General features: G+C 40.1%; 1 protein-coding gene across 4 annotated transcripts in view; it reads right to left on the reverse strand.

The window, feature by feature from the left end:
- CHCHD3 (coiled-coil-helix-coiled-coil-helix domain containing 3) overlaps window positions 1–19,971 on the reverse strand; it is a 291,050-nt gene that overhangs the window by 212,556 nt on the left and 58,523 nt on the right. For all 4 annotated transcript variants that reach the window (XM_066262325.1, XM_066262326.1, XM_066262324.1 and 1 more), the window contains exon 3: window positions 6,709–6,790. In XM_066262325.1, coding sequence (XP_066118422.1) covers window positions 6,709–6,790 — 82 coding nt within the window. The remainder of the gene's footprint in view (window positions 1–6,708; window positions 6,791–19,971) is intronic.

A 19,971-nucleotide genomic window follows, 5' to 3' on the forward strand; every position in this document is an offset into this window, starting at 1 on the left:
CCTCACCTTCACAAATGGAAACAGAACTGACTCATTCAACAAATGCTACTTGCACAAGAAAAGTTTCCTCCTTACACAGTGTCCAGTTTGAGAGAAAATTACCCCGACAAGGTACTTGGGCCTATGAGAATGATTCCCAGATCTCTAGGAAGGGAAAAGGGGCAGGGTTGACGGCCCAACATCTCTAATCCTAGTTCTACGCCATGGCGCTTGAATCATCATTACCTCAAATTTCCCTGCTGGGCTTCCTTTGAGTAAATAAATAAATATAAACAAAATGATAAGAGACAATATGATTCTATCAGACAGGGCAGAGCTATGGGGCTATTCAATTCAAAATCCAGTTCTGCTGTTAACTGAAAATTTTTACATACATCTACTTCAGTCATGTGTGTTTATAAAAGTGATAACACTGACAATAAACATTAATAGTTTATGTAAGGGATAATAAATAATTCATAGGGTACATTACAGCCCTCCTCTTCTCCTCTCCCCCCAGATTGCTCTGAGTAATGGAGAAATTTCAGCAAGGATTATTACAACTAGGGAACATTCAGAAACCAATTCCCAGAAACTTCCAAGTGCAGAAACCAACTTTGGCACAAATTACATCAAACGCCATGCTTCATGAGAGAAAACACTGTAATTACTGTCAAAAGAAACATGCGAACAAGAAGTGGCTAAACATCACTGCGGCTAATACAACCAATAAAAAAGTTGCAAAAAAAAAAAAAGTTGCAGATTTCTACAGTGTGCTCAGAATTAAATCAGATTAATTCCAGTCCAGGTGTAATGTTCCTACCATGGAAAATAGCTTTTCAAACAGAATTCAGGGTGGGATGCTACAACAGCACAGCATCAATGGGAGAGAAAATTGGATTTGGAAAAAGACGTAAAGAGATGTGAATGGAACACAGGAGGGATAATCAAACCTTCTATATTTGTTGGTTATAAAAAGCCGATGTCTCTATTAAAAATAGAAAAGTGCTACTTGAAAGAGAAGATGAAAGTAGCAGATGGCACAAGATTCCAATACAGCACTTCCAATCATTTCCAGTGACAAGTACCAAAGAGCTAGGGTGAGATCTTCCCACTACATTCAGAGCTGGTGAGTCTTTTTCCACTTTTAAGCTGAGTGGAAAAGACACATGTAGATATAAAATAACAGCAACACAATATGCATTTTAAAAAGAATAAGGCGACAATGGGGTTAGCAAGAAAATTAATCTAAAATATTTAGACTTTTATATTATGGAATGAGCTCTTAAACGACACATGCATACATTTGAAGACATAGCTCAAATTTCTGCGACCATCTTCTTTGCAAATATTAATAAATTGGCCTGTGATCCATTTGTCTGTGATAGTTGTGTCAAGAGAAAAAAATCTGTTAAAGTCACTTCAAAACCACCATTTTATAATAAGACATTGATAAGTATTAGTGATCAACAGTACTCATTTCCTGAAAGGTTTTTCTTTCACTTTCTCTTTTGTAGGTTATATATACCTAGAGATTATACACAAGTTCAGGCTGAAGGAGGTAATCTCATCATAACTGTGTCATTTCTGTCTGTGACTAGAAACACACTACATTCAAAACCAAGATTTATAAGACATGTTTCTATAGTCTTTGATTAATATCTGATTTAATTCAAAGGCATAATTTCTCCATTTTTATCTTTAATATAATACAGACCATAAATGTGTATAAAGAATACCCTTACTAGAAAAGACTGTCAACATTTTCCAGCCCTAGCAACTCCTTCAGTTGAACAAACGTGTGTGCGCTGACTACAGGAGGTGCCGGACCAGGCAGAGGACTTCCTACCTGTGTATGTCCAACGCGATGCTAACTCACAAACCCTGTTTGTTTCCAGGGGATTCTCTCCTCCTCCCTTTCTCAGCTCTTTCCTCCAAAGGCAGAAAATATCTCATCATTAAACTGAAATGACTTCTTTTATATGATGAACTTAAACAGAAGGTTCCATCCCTGTAAATTTCACCTTTACTATAAGAAACTAAAAAGTACCCAAAAGTTTAAGTCCTTATCTGATGGTTTAAGTGGAGAAAATAAATGGATCATACTATAGTGTCACTTATCCAGAGAGCTGATAAAATTTACAACTAATTTATGAAACCACCTATTAAATCAAAGGAATTATTTTAAGTCTCACAAATGATGCAATTTTCCAAGTAATTTAAAGAGGGGGAAATCTCAATCAGATGTCCATTTAAAAACAGCAAGCAAGTAATCCTGGCTGATGTATAGCTAGTTACAACATCAGGTAGGTACTCCCCCCTTCTTCCTGGTTTCTTGAAGGAAGGTTATTAAAACTGAAACACTTTCACTTGCTTTTATAGGCAAAGAGGTGAAATTCAAATGCCAAAAGTAGGAGGTCAGACGTAGTCACATTTTTCTTGCTGTCAGAGCTGATTTTTGGAGGTAGGGAACAGGAGAGAAATAAATCACATTTTAGAAGTTTATACTCAAACTGCAGCATATTCTGTCCTCGCGATACAGGCCTGTTATCCTTACAACACAATATCGTCAGCTTTAACCCAGAACACACGACTGAGCATCCCAGCAAAAACAGACTGCTGACATGAACATTTAATTTACTCTGGGCTCCCAATACACCAGAGAACCATGCCGTCCATTAGATGTTGTGTGAAGCAAAACTATGACTCCAAATTAGAGCCCACACATAGTGCGTGTCCTAATATTATGTCAGTGATGTTTTGGGGCATGATTTTGCTAACTAAGCAAATCACTCAAGGGCCTCATAAAACAGAATCAGCTCTAAGATGAATAGAGACTTCATGTGCAGATGGTTTTTAGAAATGAGAATATGACACACAGTCACAGTGCTTACGATCAGCTGCATCACTCGTGTGGCTCAATAGAAGGCTCCTTTCAAGCAATTTTTAATCCTGTCATGTCTGCACATCAGCTTTAAGAGTGGAGATATACAGGAGTTCAGGCCTAATGAAATATCTTCAGTTGAAATGATCTCTGAATGGGATCCAAATGAGTGTGGCATCACCAGTCAGAGGTGCTGGAAAGGGCTTCTGCACTAGGTGGGAAGGCAAGACAGGCAAGAGGTCATTCCCACTCCCACGGATGGATGCTCGAGCGCACATAGGCTGTCCTAACCAAACACAGGCCGAGGACCATCCCCCGTCCACGCTTTCCCGTGCTGAAAGCACCGTACAAACACTGTCTGCCAGGCGGCGGTCCTGCACAGTTGTCAGAGCTGGAGCACAAACATCATTAATTTGCAAAACTGGTGTCAGCAGCCTGGAAAAGTCCCAGGAACCACAGCAGGGCGATCACTTCAGGAATACTGTGTCACCAAGGTTTAAATGGCCCAGAATATGATGTGAGGAAAACCAAGGACATTAAAACCCTGAGTTAAAAAGTGATTCAGAAGAAATAGACCCACTGTGAACAGGTTTTTAAGAACACCTTCAGCCTGAGTTTCACACTATCAGCACACTGACATTTTTTTTTTAATTTTTTTTTTTTAATTTATTCATTTTAGAGGAGAGAGAGAGAGAGAAAGAGGGGAGGAGCAGGAAGCATCAACTCCCATATGTGCCTTGACCAGGCAAGCCCAGGGTTTCGAACCGGCGACCTCAGCATTTCCAGGTCGACGCTTTATCCACTGCGCCACCACAGGTCAGGCCAGCACACTGACATTTGGAGCCAGATAATCCTTTGTTCTGAACAGGGGCAAAGGTGAGACCTCTCCCATACACTACAGAATGTTTAGCAACATCCCTGGCCTCTATCCTGACAAGCTGTGACAGCCGAAAATGTCTCTAGACATTGTCAGATGTTCCTTGGGGATTGAACTATCCCCTTAGATGAGACACTGCCTTAACCTATTTATTTTGCTTACATTTTTTTTAATGGGTATACACTGATATGTTTTCAAAAATAAAAAATCAAAGTTTTAACGAGCTTTTTCATTAAGAAAATTCAAAGAGATAAACTATTGGGTTATAGTCTGCATCAATTTTTTTCTTAGTGGTAAGTCAAACACAGTGCTTCTTAAAATCAGTGGCATCTTTGATGTGACGAAATTCAGCCGCCCACCATCCTTCCCCTTTTGTAGTGGAACCCTCGTTCCGATTCTCTTTTTTGGTGGTACTTCCTCCCGCCCTGTCCACTCTGAGTAGTCCCAGTTCTCCCCCAGCTCACACTTCTCCAGTCTTCCTTTGACTCTCTCGAGCTATCCAATATGCTTCTAACAATACCCCTGCTTCCGAGGTTAGCCAGAGTTCAGTTTCAATCTTTCGACAATAACAACAAAAACCTAATAGAAACAAGGTACTTATTTTAAGTTACCCTCATAGAAGACATTGCAGAGTGTCACCCTGTCACAAAGCCCATCAGCCCGTTAAAGAGGTCACTGCTTCTCCTCACCACTCACCACACAGGTAGAGAGAGGAGCGGTAGGAATGGCACCTGTTGAAACAATGGCACAAGGAATCGTTCTCTCAAACTGCTGACAAGGCTTTATTCAATTAAGACAACAGAAACAACAATGCACAAATGCTTTGCAACGCCAAAAGTTGCTTCTCAAAGACGGATGTCAAACTTTCTCAACGGGTTTCTAAAGTTTCTTGTCTGGTGTAAAGAAAAAGAGGCAAAAAGTAGCTATTGATTCTTTTAAGAACTGTCACATAGATAAACACACGCTCGGTGCCAAGATCTGACAGCTGGAAGTGTTCATGAAGAAGGCTTCAAACAAAACACTTCTTAAAAGAAAAAATAAATAAATAATAAAAAGGCCGTACCACCCTCTGCTCTCTTTAAAGGTGACAGGGAATAAATTCTTTATCAATAGTCATTTGTCTGGGTTACAGCGAGGCTGCCAACCCTGGTTCGCTTGAGATATGAAATTGGCTCTCCCTGGCACTTTTCATTCATCTCACCTGCCCTTTACTCTCCTAGACCACGGCAGAGCCATGGACACTGGATAATGAAGGAAGATTAAAAAAAAAAAAAAGAAAAGCCATTGTGAGAGTTATGGTAAGAAGCCGGCACCGTATGGAGAGAAAAGAAGACAAAAAATCCTACTTGGCCTATAATAAGCAAAGTAAATATGAGTCTCACACAAAAAAAATCCTTACTATAATAAAATTCAATTAAAAATAATAAAATCTCAAAGACAAGAGACTCTATCATCAAATACTGATTTTCTTTGCTTAATGAAAATGGTCTAAATGTTTTCGTACATTTAAACTACACCATCTAATTATATATATACTCCATCCCCCTCACCCAATTAAATAATTACAAAGGCTACATGGGAAACTAGAGAAATACATGCAGATTCTTTCACCAGTGCTAATTACATCTTGCTTTTTATGTTATGTGCCTTCTCTATTTCCTGAGAAAATGGTGGTCTCCATTTAAACTTATGTCCTGTTCCCAGCGTTTCAAGCAAACTGGAGCTAGCTTAGCCTTTATCAAAAAAAGAAATATATACATCAGAGAATATGTTTCAAACCTCTCACTTTAGTGTTGAAATATTTAAGGCCCAAAGAGGTTAAATTACATATTGAAGGACCTATTACCAGAATCCAATTCAAAGATTCTTTACATTTAGCTCTCTCAAGCAAAACAGTTAAGCAGTCCCAAACCAAACCACACACATGCGAAACCTGGTGGCGGGCGTGTGCTTAGCACGCGCAGCAAACAGACACTGGCATGTTCGTGTAACAATAACGCTCTGTGCTATATGCAAATTTCAGGAGCACAGATGGAAAGCACTTGACTCCATCTTGGATCAAAAAGTATTGACACATTTTTATGAATAAGTATATACTTTAAGTCTTTAAAAAGTAGTACTTTTAACAACAAAAAAAAAAGATCTATGCTGTTTTGAAAGTTGTGTTTTTGTTCATTTTATAGCTTTTAAACATCTTCTTGTATCAGCACAAAAGGGTCTGCTTGACTGTCTGGTGTCCCACTGTAGGCATGTACCTAACTCATTCCTCATTCATCCAGTCCGGCGATGGCCATACGGATTGCTTCCAGGTTTCTACCATTGCAAAAACAAATCAAGGAACATCCACTTAACTAGTAGTAGAAGTGATATTAATAATGACAAAAATAATGTAATATGTATACAGAAAAAAATGTAGAGGAATAACATGTCTAAGATTAGTTATCCCTATAAAATGGAAAATCAAAGATTTTTGATTTTCCAACCTTACAGATTCGTTACAGCTTAATTTTTTTAGTGAGAATATTACTCATCAGTGCTACTTAATTGGGTACTATGTATAATACATTGCATTCATTGTTAGCTACAATATTGCTAACCGTAACTACAGCAAACAATATAATTTTCAATCATAAATACATTCATTAAAATAAAATAGCCTACAAAATTCCTGGAGAATCCTCAAGAACTACTTTCCACATTGAGAAAACAGGGCTCACTCAGTATTTGTGCAATACAGAACCACACAATAGATATAATAATGGTCACCGATAACTAAGTTGGGGAAAGAGGGTAACATAGGGCTCAAACAAGCATAATGCAAAACCGAAAATGGCCAAGTTCATGCGTTTTGCATATTCTGAAGTTCCACCAGAGAGAAATAATGGGCCTTATTACAATTATTCCTCTCTAAAAATAGCTCCTAATTATAACGAGTCTGCCACGATCCCCCGCCTGCCGCGGAACTCACCGTTTCTGACTCTCAGACTCCTTCTTGGCCTGCTCCAGCGCCAGCTCCTCGGCCACCCTCCTCTTCAACGCCTCATCAGAAACTAGGGGCAGGAAAGAGCCAGAGGACAGCAAGTCAATGACTTCTTTAAAACAAAAGCAAGAAAATACTCAAGCAAACAGAGCCAAGACGAGATCTTAAAGGACGAAGTTCAGCCAGCTGGTCAGCGTCTCCTCGGAACTGCCGAAGTGCTGTGGAAAAGACCAATTAACGTGTATCAGGAGTAATTTAATCAAGAAGTTCCCTGGCGGCCGAGACATTTCCACACCTGCCAAAATGTATAATAAACTCAAGGAGCTGCTTACTGCCCAATGGGGACTAAGTCATTAAGCACAAATTCTTTAAAATGATGTCCTACCATTCAAGTCTGATGATCGCATGCAAAGGGAAGAAATGACATAAGGAAGAAACTTGGGAGAGGAAAATGACACCAAAGCATTCTCACTTCGATAATTCAACATTTAAAAAATTGTCTATTACAGAGAGAAAATTATTAGTTTACATTCATTTTCCTCTGATTTATGAAAAAGGGGGGAGAACATTTATGAACATTTTGAAACATACTTTTTGGAATACATGTCATTCAAATTCAAGCGCCTGCCCCTGGAGAGAGATGCAGAACGGTGCTGAGAACTAAGCTAGAGCTTTCTAAATACCTGGTGACTTGAATCGCAACATCTGGTTCTTTACAATTAGAAAATGTTGTATGATGTGCTTTGTAAAGATTCTGACAGCTATGATAGCAAACCAAATAGGCATATTTTACATACTCCTTAGATGCTTGCATAAAAAATAAGCAGAGACTATTTCTTTTTTACTAAAACCCTGTACCCAAAATTATAACCAAGAAAGCACCAGAAACATTTCAAAGGATCAGGAATCTATACACAGGACCTATTATCTCAAATAGTTGAGCCCATTAGATGGAAGACTAACCCATACTGTCTCTGCTCTACAAGAACACTCTATTTGATGATCAGAAGAGTGTAAGTGCCCTGCCTCAGGGCACAGACAAAAATAAATTACAAGAGGATATGCAAAAGCCTTTTTAAGCTTTTGCGGACATTGGGCAATAACAAACATAGAAGATATATGAAAGGTCCTAAGGATGCTTTCCCTTACTTCTGGATTATCACCAAGCAGGTGGAAAGCCAACCCACAGGTGAAAAGACTGGTACATCACAGAGCTGACAAGTAACTTGTATCCAGATAATACAAAGAACTTTTACAACAGAACAATAAGACAACTGAAAATGGGCAAAGGATATGTATAGGCATTTCTCTAAAGAAGTGTTACAAATGGCCAATAAGAACGTGAAAAATTGCTCAACAGCACCCATCATTAGGGAAATGCAACTTAATACTACAATGATACGCCAGTTTGAAGTCACTACAATCAAAACTACAACAGCAAGTGTTAGTGAGAATGTGGAGAAATTGGAAACTTTATTCATTGCTGGTGAAATATCAAATGATACAACCCTTGTAGAGAAGAGTTAGGTCCACAAACTGCTAAACAGAGTGACTACATGACCTAGCAATTTCACTCTTAGGTACTGTCTACAATGGTAGCATTATTCATAATGTCCCAAAAGTGAAGATAACCTAAATGCCCATCATCTGATGAATGGATAAACAATATACAGCATATCCATTCAGTGTGATTATTATTCAGCCATAAAAGTCATGAAGTACTGACAGATGCCACCACATGATGAACCCTGAAAACATCATGCTAAGTGAAAGAAGCCAGATACAAAGGTCATCTATTGTATGCTTCCATTGACATGAAACGTCCAGAAGAGGCAAGTCCGTAGACTAAGAAAGGCAGCAAGGAGTGGGAGGAAGGTGAGGACAGACAGCCACATCTAACGAGGAAAAGCTTTCTTTTGAGGGTGTTGAAAATGTTCCAAAATTAGATAGTGAGATAATCATGTCACAACTCTGTAAATGTACTAAAAACCACTGAACTGTATACTTCTACTGATAAATTTTCTGTGTTAAATGCATCTCAATAAAATATTAGTAAACAATGGACAAGGAATCAGAGAAAGTAATACAGTGAACTTTGAGGTCTAATCCCAGCATGACCATCAACAATCGGGGGATCTTAGGGAAGTTACTCACTGAACAACAGTTTCCTCAAAAGGCTGTTCTCAAATAAATGCTCTCCAGGGTCCCTGTGAATTATATACCAATGCTGCTGGTTGGCTTCTCTTCTACTTCATAGTACAGGGGTTCCTCAGGTTACGACAGTTCCATTCCTACAACAGTGATGTAACCCGAATTTTGGTGTAAGTTGAAACACACTCAAGCCTAAGTCATGTACCTATCCTAACACAGTTGTAAAATCATACTCTAGAACAGTGGTCCCCAACCCCTGGGCTGCGCGGACCAGTACCGGTCCATGGGCCATTTGGTATACCGGTCTGCAGAGAAAGAATAAATAACTTACATTATTTCCTTTTTATTTATATTTAAGTCTGAATGATGTTATATTTTTTAAAAATGACCAGATTCCCTCTTACATCTGTCTAAGACTCACTCTTGAAGCTTGTCTCGGTCACGTGATACATTTATCCATCCCACCCTAAAGGCCAGTCTGTGAAAGTATTTTGTGACATTAAACCAGTCCGTGGTCCAAAAAAGGTTGGGGACCACTGCTCTAGAACACAAAAGCACAACTAAGCCACAGAAAAAGGAGAAGGAAATAAATATACTGTACTGTATGCATTTCTGCATATTCTTCTGCCACGCACAAGCAGACTAGTTTGCCCACGTAGTCCGTACACATGACATGAACAGCATAAGCCAAAACATTCATGCCTCAAATTTTTAAAGGTTTTATGGGAGTGAGCGTTATAAACCTGGAGCATCGCATGTCGGGACTGTCGTAACTCAAGGGCCCCCATACATGAACAGGAAATTTTGTTTGCATTAATGCAAATCTTATAATTTTGCAATATTAAAGGTTTTAGAACAATACAAATAACAGTGAAATTAGCAATAGCTCAGCAAAGAGTCTGAATACTCCTTGTTTTTCTATTAGCTAAACTTTGGATAAATCCATTAACCTACTCTAGTTCTGACTCCCTCATCCAAAAGTACGACTGCTGGGTCACATGGGTGACTGCTGGCTGTGACGTTCTACACAGTCAAACTGTACCCATCTAATCAATCACACCACATTTCCTGGAGTGTTGCAAAGTGCCACCACAAAAATGTTCTCAGGCAAAATTCCATCAAATTCTCAAACACAATTTAACTGAATTCCACTCTGTAAGGTATTTTTCCCCGCCGAGAAGGAAGGAAGGGGGCTCGGAGCCACCAAGTGTGGAAGAACAAAAGGCTTTATTGAGTACAGAGCGCGCATCCCGCCCGGCAAGGTCCCCTGGCCCCAAGGAAAGATGGAGGCCAGGGAAGTTGCAAGGATTAAACCGTGTGGGAGATATTTAAAGGGGTCCCTCTAGGGAAGTTAAGCTAATATGATGTGGTGAAATCTCACAAGCTGGCAGACAGTTGCTTTTTTCCAAATGGTTCCTGTGACGCCTCTTTTGGCATGCTTGGTTGTGGGTGGTCCTAACCAAAGTTCGCGGGTCTGAGTTCCCCATGTGACTATCCCCCATTATCCACCGACCTTACACACTCCATCCATTGAAACTAGGATTCCGAAAGGTGTTAGTATACCAGGTCTAAGCAGGAAGTAATAAGATCAGTGTTTTAGGTGAGCTGCTAAAACAGTCTCATATCACCATGGTATATTCTGTGCCTCTTACACAGCAGTTTTCCTGCCAGGGAAGAAGCTACAGTCAGCAGAGAGCTTTTCATCAATCTGGAACAGAACGCTAAGGACTCCACGACCAAAGGGTGACCAGCTGGGTGGCTGGAAAAGAAGTCACACAGGAGACTGCAGAGAAAGAAATGCAACTTTGGGGCAGGTCTTCTTTCTCTATACCCTCCTGCCTACCATAGTCAGCCCCGACTCTCTCCTGCTCTGAGAAACAGTGAGACATCTGGTGGTATCATCTAGGGCAGCGGTTCTCAACCTGTGGGTCACAACCCCGGCGGGGGTCGAACGACCAAAACACAGGGGTCGCCAAAAGCCGGGGTCACGACCCACAGGTTGAGAACCGCTGATCTAGGGAGACCAGGAGTGGACCGAGAAGTGGAGGAGGAAAACAAGCAGCAATGCCCCCCCCCCCCCAGTGGAGAAGGCATACCCAAGGGATAGCGGGTTGACATCACCTTGGGTCAGTAAAGGGACCAGAGCACACAGCTGTCTTTCTAATGCCCTCGCTGCTTCTGGTAATGAAATGTACTTCTCTACACACACACACAACTTTTGGGTCTTTGTGTGTGAGCTGAAAAAGTAATTACTTGAGTTACCATCGAGAATTTAAAATAACAAAAGATAAAACATGACCAAGCATACAGAGTTTAAAAGCAAAAATAGCAAATCAAAGCCCAGGGAGGAAAATAAACCAGTCTAGTAATAGGTTTTGAGCAAATCTTTAGTTGTATGTTATTTATTTTTAAATCAATAGAATACAGAAAGCAACAATATATTCCTTCTGGTAGGTCTGATCCAAAGCACATAAGGGAAACAGATATAGACCTCTGGGAGACCACTATTTAAAATGGCCTTTCTCAAAACACTCTTTGCAGCTCTCAGGATATGAACATTTTCTCCAAACTGTTATTAAACGGAAAGGTCAGTGTTTCTGGACAGGCTACGAAGGGAAGTCCAGGAAAGACCAACTGCACCGATTAGCACAGCACGTTTCCAAGCAGCTCCTTAGGGACTGGCCAAGTTTGGGAAATGAGAAAAAGTGAAAACAAGAAATGTTCAAAACATATACATTGGATTTGCCGTGGAAATCTGCAAAACGATCCCAGAGCAGGAAGTCTGCTTCCACAGCTTTTACCAACACGCACACTTCCATTGTAAAGTTTATTAAGACAAAGGATGCTTTCTTCCCGCGTGTGCTTCTTAAAATCTTCTCAAGCACCATGTTAGTTTGTCTCAATGGCAAATGGATCTTAATGGACACAGACACTGGAGGTTTGTCAATTAAATATAGATGATGCGGCACTAATCATAAGCCCCGTGAGGGCCTGACCTGTGGTGGTGCAGCGGATGAAGAGTCGATCTTGAACTCTGAGGTTGTGGGTTTGAAAGCCCAGGCTTGCCAGGTCAAGGCACATATGAGAAGTTCATACTTCCCGTTCCTACCCCTCCTCTCTCTCTCTCTTTCATTTCTCTAAAATCATCAATAAAAAAAAAATCTCAAAATAAAAAAAAAAGTGAGGAAAAAGCCAAGCATGGGAAATGCTCAGTTACAGCAAGTCTGACCTAAACCTTTTATTTGAGACTATTTTAAAAAATAATATGTGTGGTTGAAAGCAGCTCATGACTCCTAACAAAACTATGTTTATTTAGTAAACAACATCTAAATGAATGTTTTGGTTAGTCCAAAATTTCTTCCTAGCAATTCCTAGTAAATTATTAGCAATCATTTGCCGTTCTTAGCTACATTCAAAATTTCTAAGAATTCAAATTCTTGGCCCTAGCTGGTTGGCTCAGCAGCAGAGCATCGGCCTAGTGTGTAAAAGTCCTGGGTTCAGTTCTCCACCTTTCCCCCTCTCTTTTCTGTCTCTCTCTTCCCCTCCCACAGCCAAGGATCCATTGGAGCAGGGTTGGCCCAGGCGCTGAGGATAGCTTCATGGCCCCCACCTCAAGCACTAGAATGGCTCCAGCCACAACAGAGCAACGCCCCAGATGGCAGAGCATCGCCCCCTGGTGGGCATGCCGGGTGGATTCCAGTTAGGAGCATGCAGGAGTCTCTCTGCCTCCCCACTTCTAACTTCAGAAAAATACATAAATAAATAGATAAATAATATTTAAAAAAAGATTTTGAATTCTTAAGAAATTCTAAAAATCATATTTCTAACTTGGGTTCAGGATCAAATGAGAACCTCCCTACCTTATACTTAATTATGAGTATTCTTAGCAACTCTGAAGACCACAATCTTAATCCTCAGAAAGTATAGCATAAATTCACTACACCTCAGTGTTTTCTGCATTATAGGACTTAGGTCCAAATTCTCGGTTCTCAGAAACAGGTTAAGCCCACGGTAGAGGGGGAGTGGGGGTACGGGGAGACACTGTAATATATTTAAGATTGTTCTTGGTGAACAGAAATGATTCCAAAAGACGGAATGATTTTGTTAAATGCCTCATCATCAATAAAAAACAGAACACAAGGCCCTGGCCGGTTGGCTCAGTGGTAGAGCGTCGGCCTGGCGTGCAGAAGTCCTGGGTTCGATTCCCGGCCAGGGCACACAGGAGAAGCGCCCATCTGCTTCTCCACCCCTCTCCCTCTCCTTCCTCTCAGTCTCTCTCTTCTCCTCCTGCAGCCAAGGCTCCACTGGAGCAAAGATGGCCCGGGTGCTGGGGGTGGCTCCTTGGCCTCTGCCCCAGGCGCTGGAGTGGCTCTGGTCGCAACAGAGTGACACCCCGGAGGGGCAGAGCGTCGCCCCCTGGTGGGCGTGCCGGGTGGATCCCGGTCGGGCGAATGCGGGAGTCTGTCTGACTGTCTCTCCCCGTTTGCAGCTTCAGAAAAATACAAAAAAAAAAAAACACCACAGAACACAGCCACCATGATTTGAGACTTGTATACATGCCCTGGAACTCAAGGGACAAACCAATTTCCTTTGTAACTTTTTCCACCTGTGACTTTCCCTTTCCTTCATTTTCTTTGCATAATCCTCATCCTAAATTCCCTTCCCATTGACAACATTTCTTAAACAATCTCCACAAGCTACTTCATAAAAATGATGGCTTGCTATTTTGAAAACTGTCAGGTCCTTTGGGATTTCTTTTCCCCTTTACTTCATTTTTCTTTCTGGTTTTACGGTTTGCTGCTACATTTTATGTCCAATTTTATAAAACCTATACTTAGATATGCTAGTTTTAAAACACTGAAGAGAACAATGAAGATCTGCTTTAAGAAGAAAATTAATGTATATAGTTGAGTAACACAAACAGCAGATTTTTAGATCAACTGCATCTGCCAGGATTAAGGTAACTGGACCAAAGTTTACGCCTTACAATCTAACCAAATTAAATTTTCAGCTCCCTAGATATATCCATGAATGTTAACATTTCAATAAATGCACTAATACTAAGAGCCCTGTTTAAAATATAATAATGGAAGCACCCACGCAATCAATAAAATACAACACACAATGTATTAGAAGTAAATGACTCACAGCCCAGGGTGCAGGATCAATGTTGCCCTGCTCCGTATCTTATAAAGGTACAGGGTATGATCAGGAGAAGAGCAGAAAGATGACTGGGCTAAACCTCAGGGGTGAGAGAGAAGCATGTAATAATCTGACATTATCTGCACCAGCTAGTTGGCAGTTCAACACACACACACACACACACACACACATACACACACGGTATGATATTCAGCTGACAATTACATTCACCTAAGGATAATGCATCTTAAGACTGTCTTTGAAAAAAACAAAAAATAAATGCCATCTGTCTAAAAACCTGGCAGGATAACTCATTTCATAATGACAAGAGTGAAAACCTTGAACTGCACATTCTTAACCATAAATATTGAATCAGAAGGTACAATGCTACAACGAGATTGGCAGCCTGAACATCCAGAGCATCCACTTAATGGCTTATTTTGTAATATTATTGCTCCAACAGGATCTATATACCTTCATAAATTTCTAATTTAAGTGGCTTAATATGCAAATAGTGCCTGGCTTATTGTTTCCCTTATAATAAGCACACATGGAGACCAGAGCCATGTTCCGTTCTATGTGACAACAAACATCGACACAGGGATATATAAGCTGTATAGCAACAGACAAGCTAGACAAGCTCATCACTCATATTCTATAGTTTCTACATGTTTAAACAGACAGTTCTTTACACCAGTACTGAGAGTATTTCATGTCTTAATACCTGAATAATAGCTGTGAGACCTCGCAAAGCCTCTGGAAAAGTAAGATCTATAATTTAAGAAATAATAATTACCTCTGGATACTGCTTTTTGATGCATAGCTTAATTTTTTGTTTGTTTGTTTGTTTCACAAATGGCTGTATTTTTGTTCACTGGAGATAAAGCTATAAATTAAACAGCATTAAATCTCTACCCCTGAATGAAGTACCAAAAACCCCCAAACCTGTTTCTGTGTCATTCCAATAGTCCTGAGGGTAGCTGCATTCAAAGCTTCCTTCAGAAAGACTCCTGAGATACAAACAGGAACAAGCTGGAAATAAAGGAGGTTCCTATCGGGTCCTAGCACCCAGTCTGTGTGGTTTTACTCAAGAACATGCCATCGCTTTAGGTCATGGTTGTCTCATCTGGAAAACAAGGGCCCAAACCAGAAACCCTCGAACAGCCCTTCCCCCCAAACAGCTGTGTTCAATGGGAGACGGACTGACGGGGCTCAAGAATTCATGTGGGAGCCTCCACTTCCCCTAGAAGCCTGTTAGAATGAAGGTCAAGAAACAAAAAAGGGTATCACTGGCAACATAGACCATCAGCTGTTTTCCCTGAAATGGCCCTTTGTTCATTTGGAGAACCTATCAGTTACTCACCCAGCAAACTACCAAAAGCAGCCTCTCGGCTTTATAGACAATACAAATATACGTATAGGTAAATAGTATATATAGGCTCTGCAAAGCCCCACAGATGGTCAACAAAAACGTGTTACTTCTTTGATTTGTGGAGTCTGAACAGCAGTCATTAGGTAAAATAAGTCACTGACTTTGGGGGTACCCAGAGCAGGAGTGAGAAGGAACAAAGCAGACACACTGTGAAACTCATACACTCGAAGCAAAGTAGGTCTGCTACTCAAAACAGTAACTTCAAGACGAATCTCCTTCCCTGAAACTCTCCACAACACCCGCACCACCACTAGGTTTCTGCTCCAAGACCCCCTTTACACACAATCTGGAGCCCCGTGACTGATGAACATTGTTTATAAAGGGAGGAAGAATGGGTAGTCATTATAAGCCTACTTACTGGCTGAAGGGTTTCAGTTTCAAAGTTCGAGCTCATTCTCTGTTCCCTGGTCACCCATCTGAAGTTACTTTGTTGTTTTTCTTTTTTTTTTTTTTTAATTATTTACTCAAAAATCAAGAGACCTCTGGGCATACTGAAACTAGGGAAAAATCAATCAATTCACTGGGTAGTAAATGCACACTGACTAAATCCTGTGCCAGGCTGTGTAAGATATTAAGACATATGGTCTCTACCTTTAAGTAAATAAAGTCTAAATTAGTATTAAGGAAACTTAGCCAGGTCAGCTATGGTCATGGAGTGCTTCATGAAGCAGACAGGACATGAGCAAGGGCCTACCTTCCTTACACACATGGCAGGGAAACCAAAGAAAGCTTGCTTGTAAGATAAATATGCTCAATTGCAAGGAGACTTGGAAACTAGGCAAGAAGTTAGATTAAAAAAATGTAAAAAAAATAAGGCATCATGGATAGTTGTTAAATTACAGAAATAATGTGTCAATATAGGGTGTTATTGGGAATTTAACCTGGCAAAGGTTTGCAGATAAACAGGATGGGAAAAATATAAGGCAATGATTGGTTCTCAAAGTATAGCCTTATCCCCAACTTGCCTCCCCTTCTCTTCCCACTCAAGCAGAAGTGTCACCTGGAACTTGCTAGAGATGCAAATATTTCTGTTCCACCCCAGATTAGGAATCAAACACCTTGCCGTTGGGGCCCAGCAACCTGTATGTTGACAAGCCCTCCAGGTAACCCTAATGTTTACTCAAATTTGGCATAAGGTGACAAGAACCTGAACTACAATACTGGCCAGATAGGTGGAGTCTACGATACAAGAGCTTTCATGGGAAAAGCTGATCATCTGCAATCAGAAACAGAAAGAAGTCAAAGGTGCACCCAGATGCCAGAAAATTAATCACCATGATGGCCAATTAAGTAAAGGAGAAGAGGCTGTTTGGGGAAGCAAGACAGTGAGTTCTGTTTCTGACAGACTCAACTGAAAGTCAGGGCAGGATCGCCACATGGACTGCAGGCAGACATGTGACCCTGAAGTTCAGATCTGATGTGAGACTTGGCTGGAAATGCTGATTTGGGAATGACTATTACAGATCTGGGGGGGGGGGGGGGGCGATAGGGGAGGGTAAAGAAAAATAGAAGTAGAAAGCTAAGGAACAGACCTTAGAAAAATTCACCAGAGGATAGAGGGGAGTGAAAGAACATCATTAGGGACAAAGGAGAAACGAAGGAATGGAAAGGAAGAAACAAATCAAAATACCATGTGCGGAAAGGGTAAACAGACTTCATCCCATGCGCCAATCCTGACTAACTGCAGTAGCTGCCTGAGGTTGTGTGTAGGAGGATTCCAAGGCCAAGGCCAGGTTCGGGGAATTAATGCCTACCCTGGGCACTGGAGCAAGAGCTGGTAGCATGGCTCACAATTATCTACCACCCCATGGAGCGCATGGAAACCAGAGTGTGTGGGCACTGGGGTCAGTGGGAGGAGAACAATGAAAGGCAGCAATTACAGGCCTCTCTTCAACAGGTTTAGAAATGAAACAAAAAGGAATGAGGTGGGAAAATAATGAATAAAAGATGATTTTTGCAAATAGTGGAGACCGGCGCGTGTTTGAAGGGCAGCTGCAATCAATAACCTGTAACTAAATTATAACAGGCTGATGAATGCCAGTTGTTGTTTCTCAAAAGTAATTTAGGAAAGAAACTAGACTTTCAGTAGTGAGCACACAATAGAGTATACAGAGACTGAATTATAATGCTGGACACCTGAAATGTATGCCATTAACCAATGTTGCCTCAATAAATTTAATTCTTAAAAAGGCATTTAGATACTACAGTGAATCCGTCATTCAAAAATATCTGGTTGGTTAAAGTATAATAACACTGACCAATTAATATTTATGTGTTGTATTCTAGTCTACTTTCCTAATTAACACCTTGACACAATAAGGCTCACAGCATAATTTTTAAATATTTTTTATAACAGTGACACAGAATGGAGAGCCCACTTATGAGCCTAAAAGCTTTAACCAAGACTAATGCCCTTACCTAAATAATTTGCTTTGATAAATAGAAAATCAAAGATCACTCCAATACTTAGGACTCATAAATCAATCTTCCCTCTTCCTATTGTCACGAACTAGTCTATGCTTTTTAGCACAAACTCTCCAAAATTCAACCAGGACATTTAGTTCTTTAAACTCTGCCCAACGCTATTTTCCAAGGGAGACTTTAAATGTATCCTCACATGTCATCAAAGCCCATGTAAAGCAAAAGACTCCAAAGTCTGAAAGTCAAATCCATCTTATAACCCACCTAACTTTCTACAGCCCTGGGAAATGTCAACCAAGCCAATCTCAAGGCTCTCCTTCTTTCAAATGACAGTAACAGTTTTAACCCAATCAGAGCCCTTATGAAAAAGAGAGAAAACTATAAAAACAAGAGTCCTATTTCTAGATACTGGCCCACAATTAGACAGTAGACCTCTGGGCCTCAGAAGGTTCATTTATAGCCCATTAAGGGTCAGATGCCAAAAAGGGCCTATTTACCGCACTAGCTAACCATTATATTGATAGAACAATGGCCTTTCCTGGGAAATTTTAAATAAAACAATTCTGACTTTATACCCATGCTTAATTCATATTTTATTTATGGCATTTCAAATATATTAAAACTGTGAAGACAGCAAAATATATATTGGTATAATTTTTTCATTAAACTATAGTGCAATATCCTGAGCTTTGATTTTTATTTAATTCACGGAGTGATAATTAATTCAGCCTCGTTTTTTTGAATCCAGATTATATCTATAGTCCTGTTATTTTTCCCCTTGAAGTAACAAATCTCCACACATTGTTCAGAAAATACCCACTTCAGTACAGTCATCAGGCATCACAACCTCTAGTAAGACAGAAAGGATGCTCTGTGAAGCATCTGGAAGCTCTGTGAATTAGAGAGCCATCTTTAAAACCCAAGACTGCACATGGATTTCAACACCAAAGGCCTCTTTCTGTCTCTCACATAAATGCAGAATGCACTTAACCTTTTTTCTAAAACTAAATTATCCACAGTAAAGCTCAGCTGAATCGAAGATAACAGTAAAAACAAGTATTGTAATTATATTCCTGGTGATTCACAAATGTCCTTAATTAGTATCAGTATTACATGGAGAAAGAAAGGGATGGAACACTTTCTTGTCTTTCAGAAGCATGTCATTTTTGTAACTTACACCAACCACGTGCTGTGTAAAGTTTCAGGGTGTATATCCTATAGACTGCCCAGAACTATACAAACCAGCAATGAAAAAGGTGTTTCCAATCAGACCAGTGGCGCCACCCTTATGAGAGCAAATGCAGCCTTTTTATAGCAAGTATTTTGTGCTATTTCCTTTATTATCCTCAAAACAGATGATAACCTGACACGAAATTTCTTAGTCATATAATGCCCAGCGTGTGATACTTAAAAAGAAACTAATTTATAATGAAATAATGGCTTTTCACTGTGTAATGCTACACTAGGAGATGTAATAAAATACTCTGAATCTTGAGCTTCTCTGGCAAATTAATGAGCTATTGCTACACGGTCCTGAAAAACGTAGGATGTCTTAAAACCATGCAAAATGTACTTTCTGCTTATGTATGAAACAATTAAGTTCTGGGCTGGGTAAAAAGGTTTTCAAGTCCATGAATTTCTGAAGACATTCAGAAATTAAGAACTGACAATTCTTCAAGTGACACAACTATCCCAGGCATCACAGGCGTGTAGAACAACGATTTTCAACCATTGTGCCACGAGAATTTTTAAGGCACGCAACACCTGACTAGTCAGGGGCACAGACCTCTTTTCCCTTAGACTGTCAAAGCAATGACAACAGCCAACACAACAATAGCTATCTGGTGTGAATGAATCAAAATTATACCTATTTTTTGTCAGATAAGCCAAAAATATCTTTTCTGGTGTGCCACAGAATTTTAGTAATTAGATTATGGGTGACACGAGATGAGAAAGGCTGTAAGTCACTGGTCGAGGTCCTTGCCCACACCACTGGACAGCAGTAACTCCCCACAAATTTTTGTTTATTTGTTTTGAAGAACATATAAAAAATTATTTATTTGACCTAATAAAGATCTAGAAGAAAAACAAAAATGAATAGTACA

The sequence above is a fragment of the Saccopteryx bilineata genome, chromosome 2, assembly GCF_036850765.1.
Source record: "Saccopteryx bilineata isolate mSacBil1 chromosome 2, mSacBil1_pri_phased_curated, whole genome shotgun sequence".
NCBI classification, from domain to species: Eukaryota; Metazoa; Chordata; class Mammalia; order Chiroptera; family Emballonuridae; genus Saccopteryx; species Saccopteryx bilineata.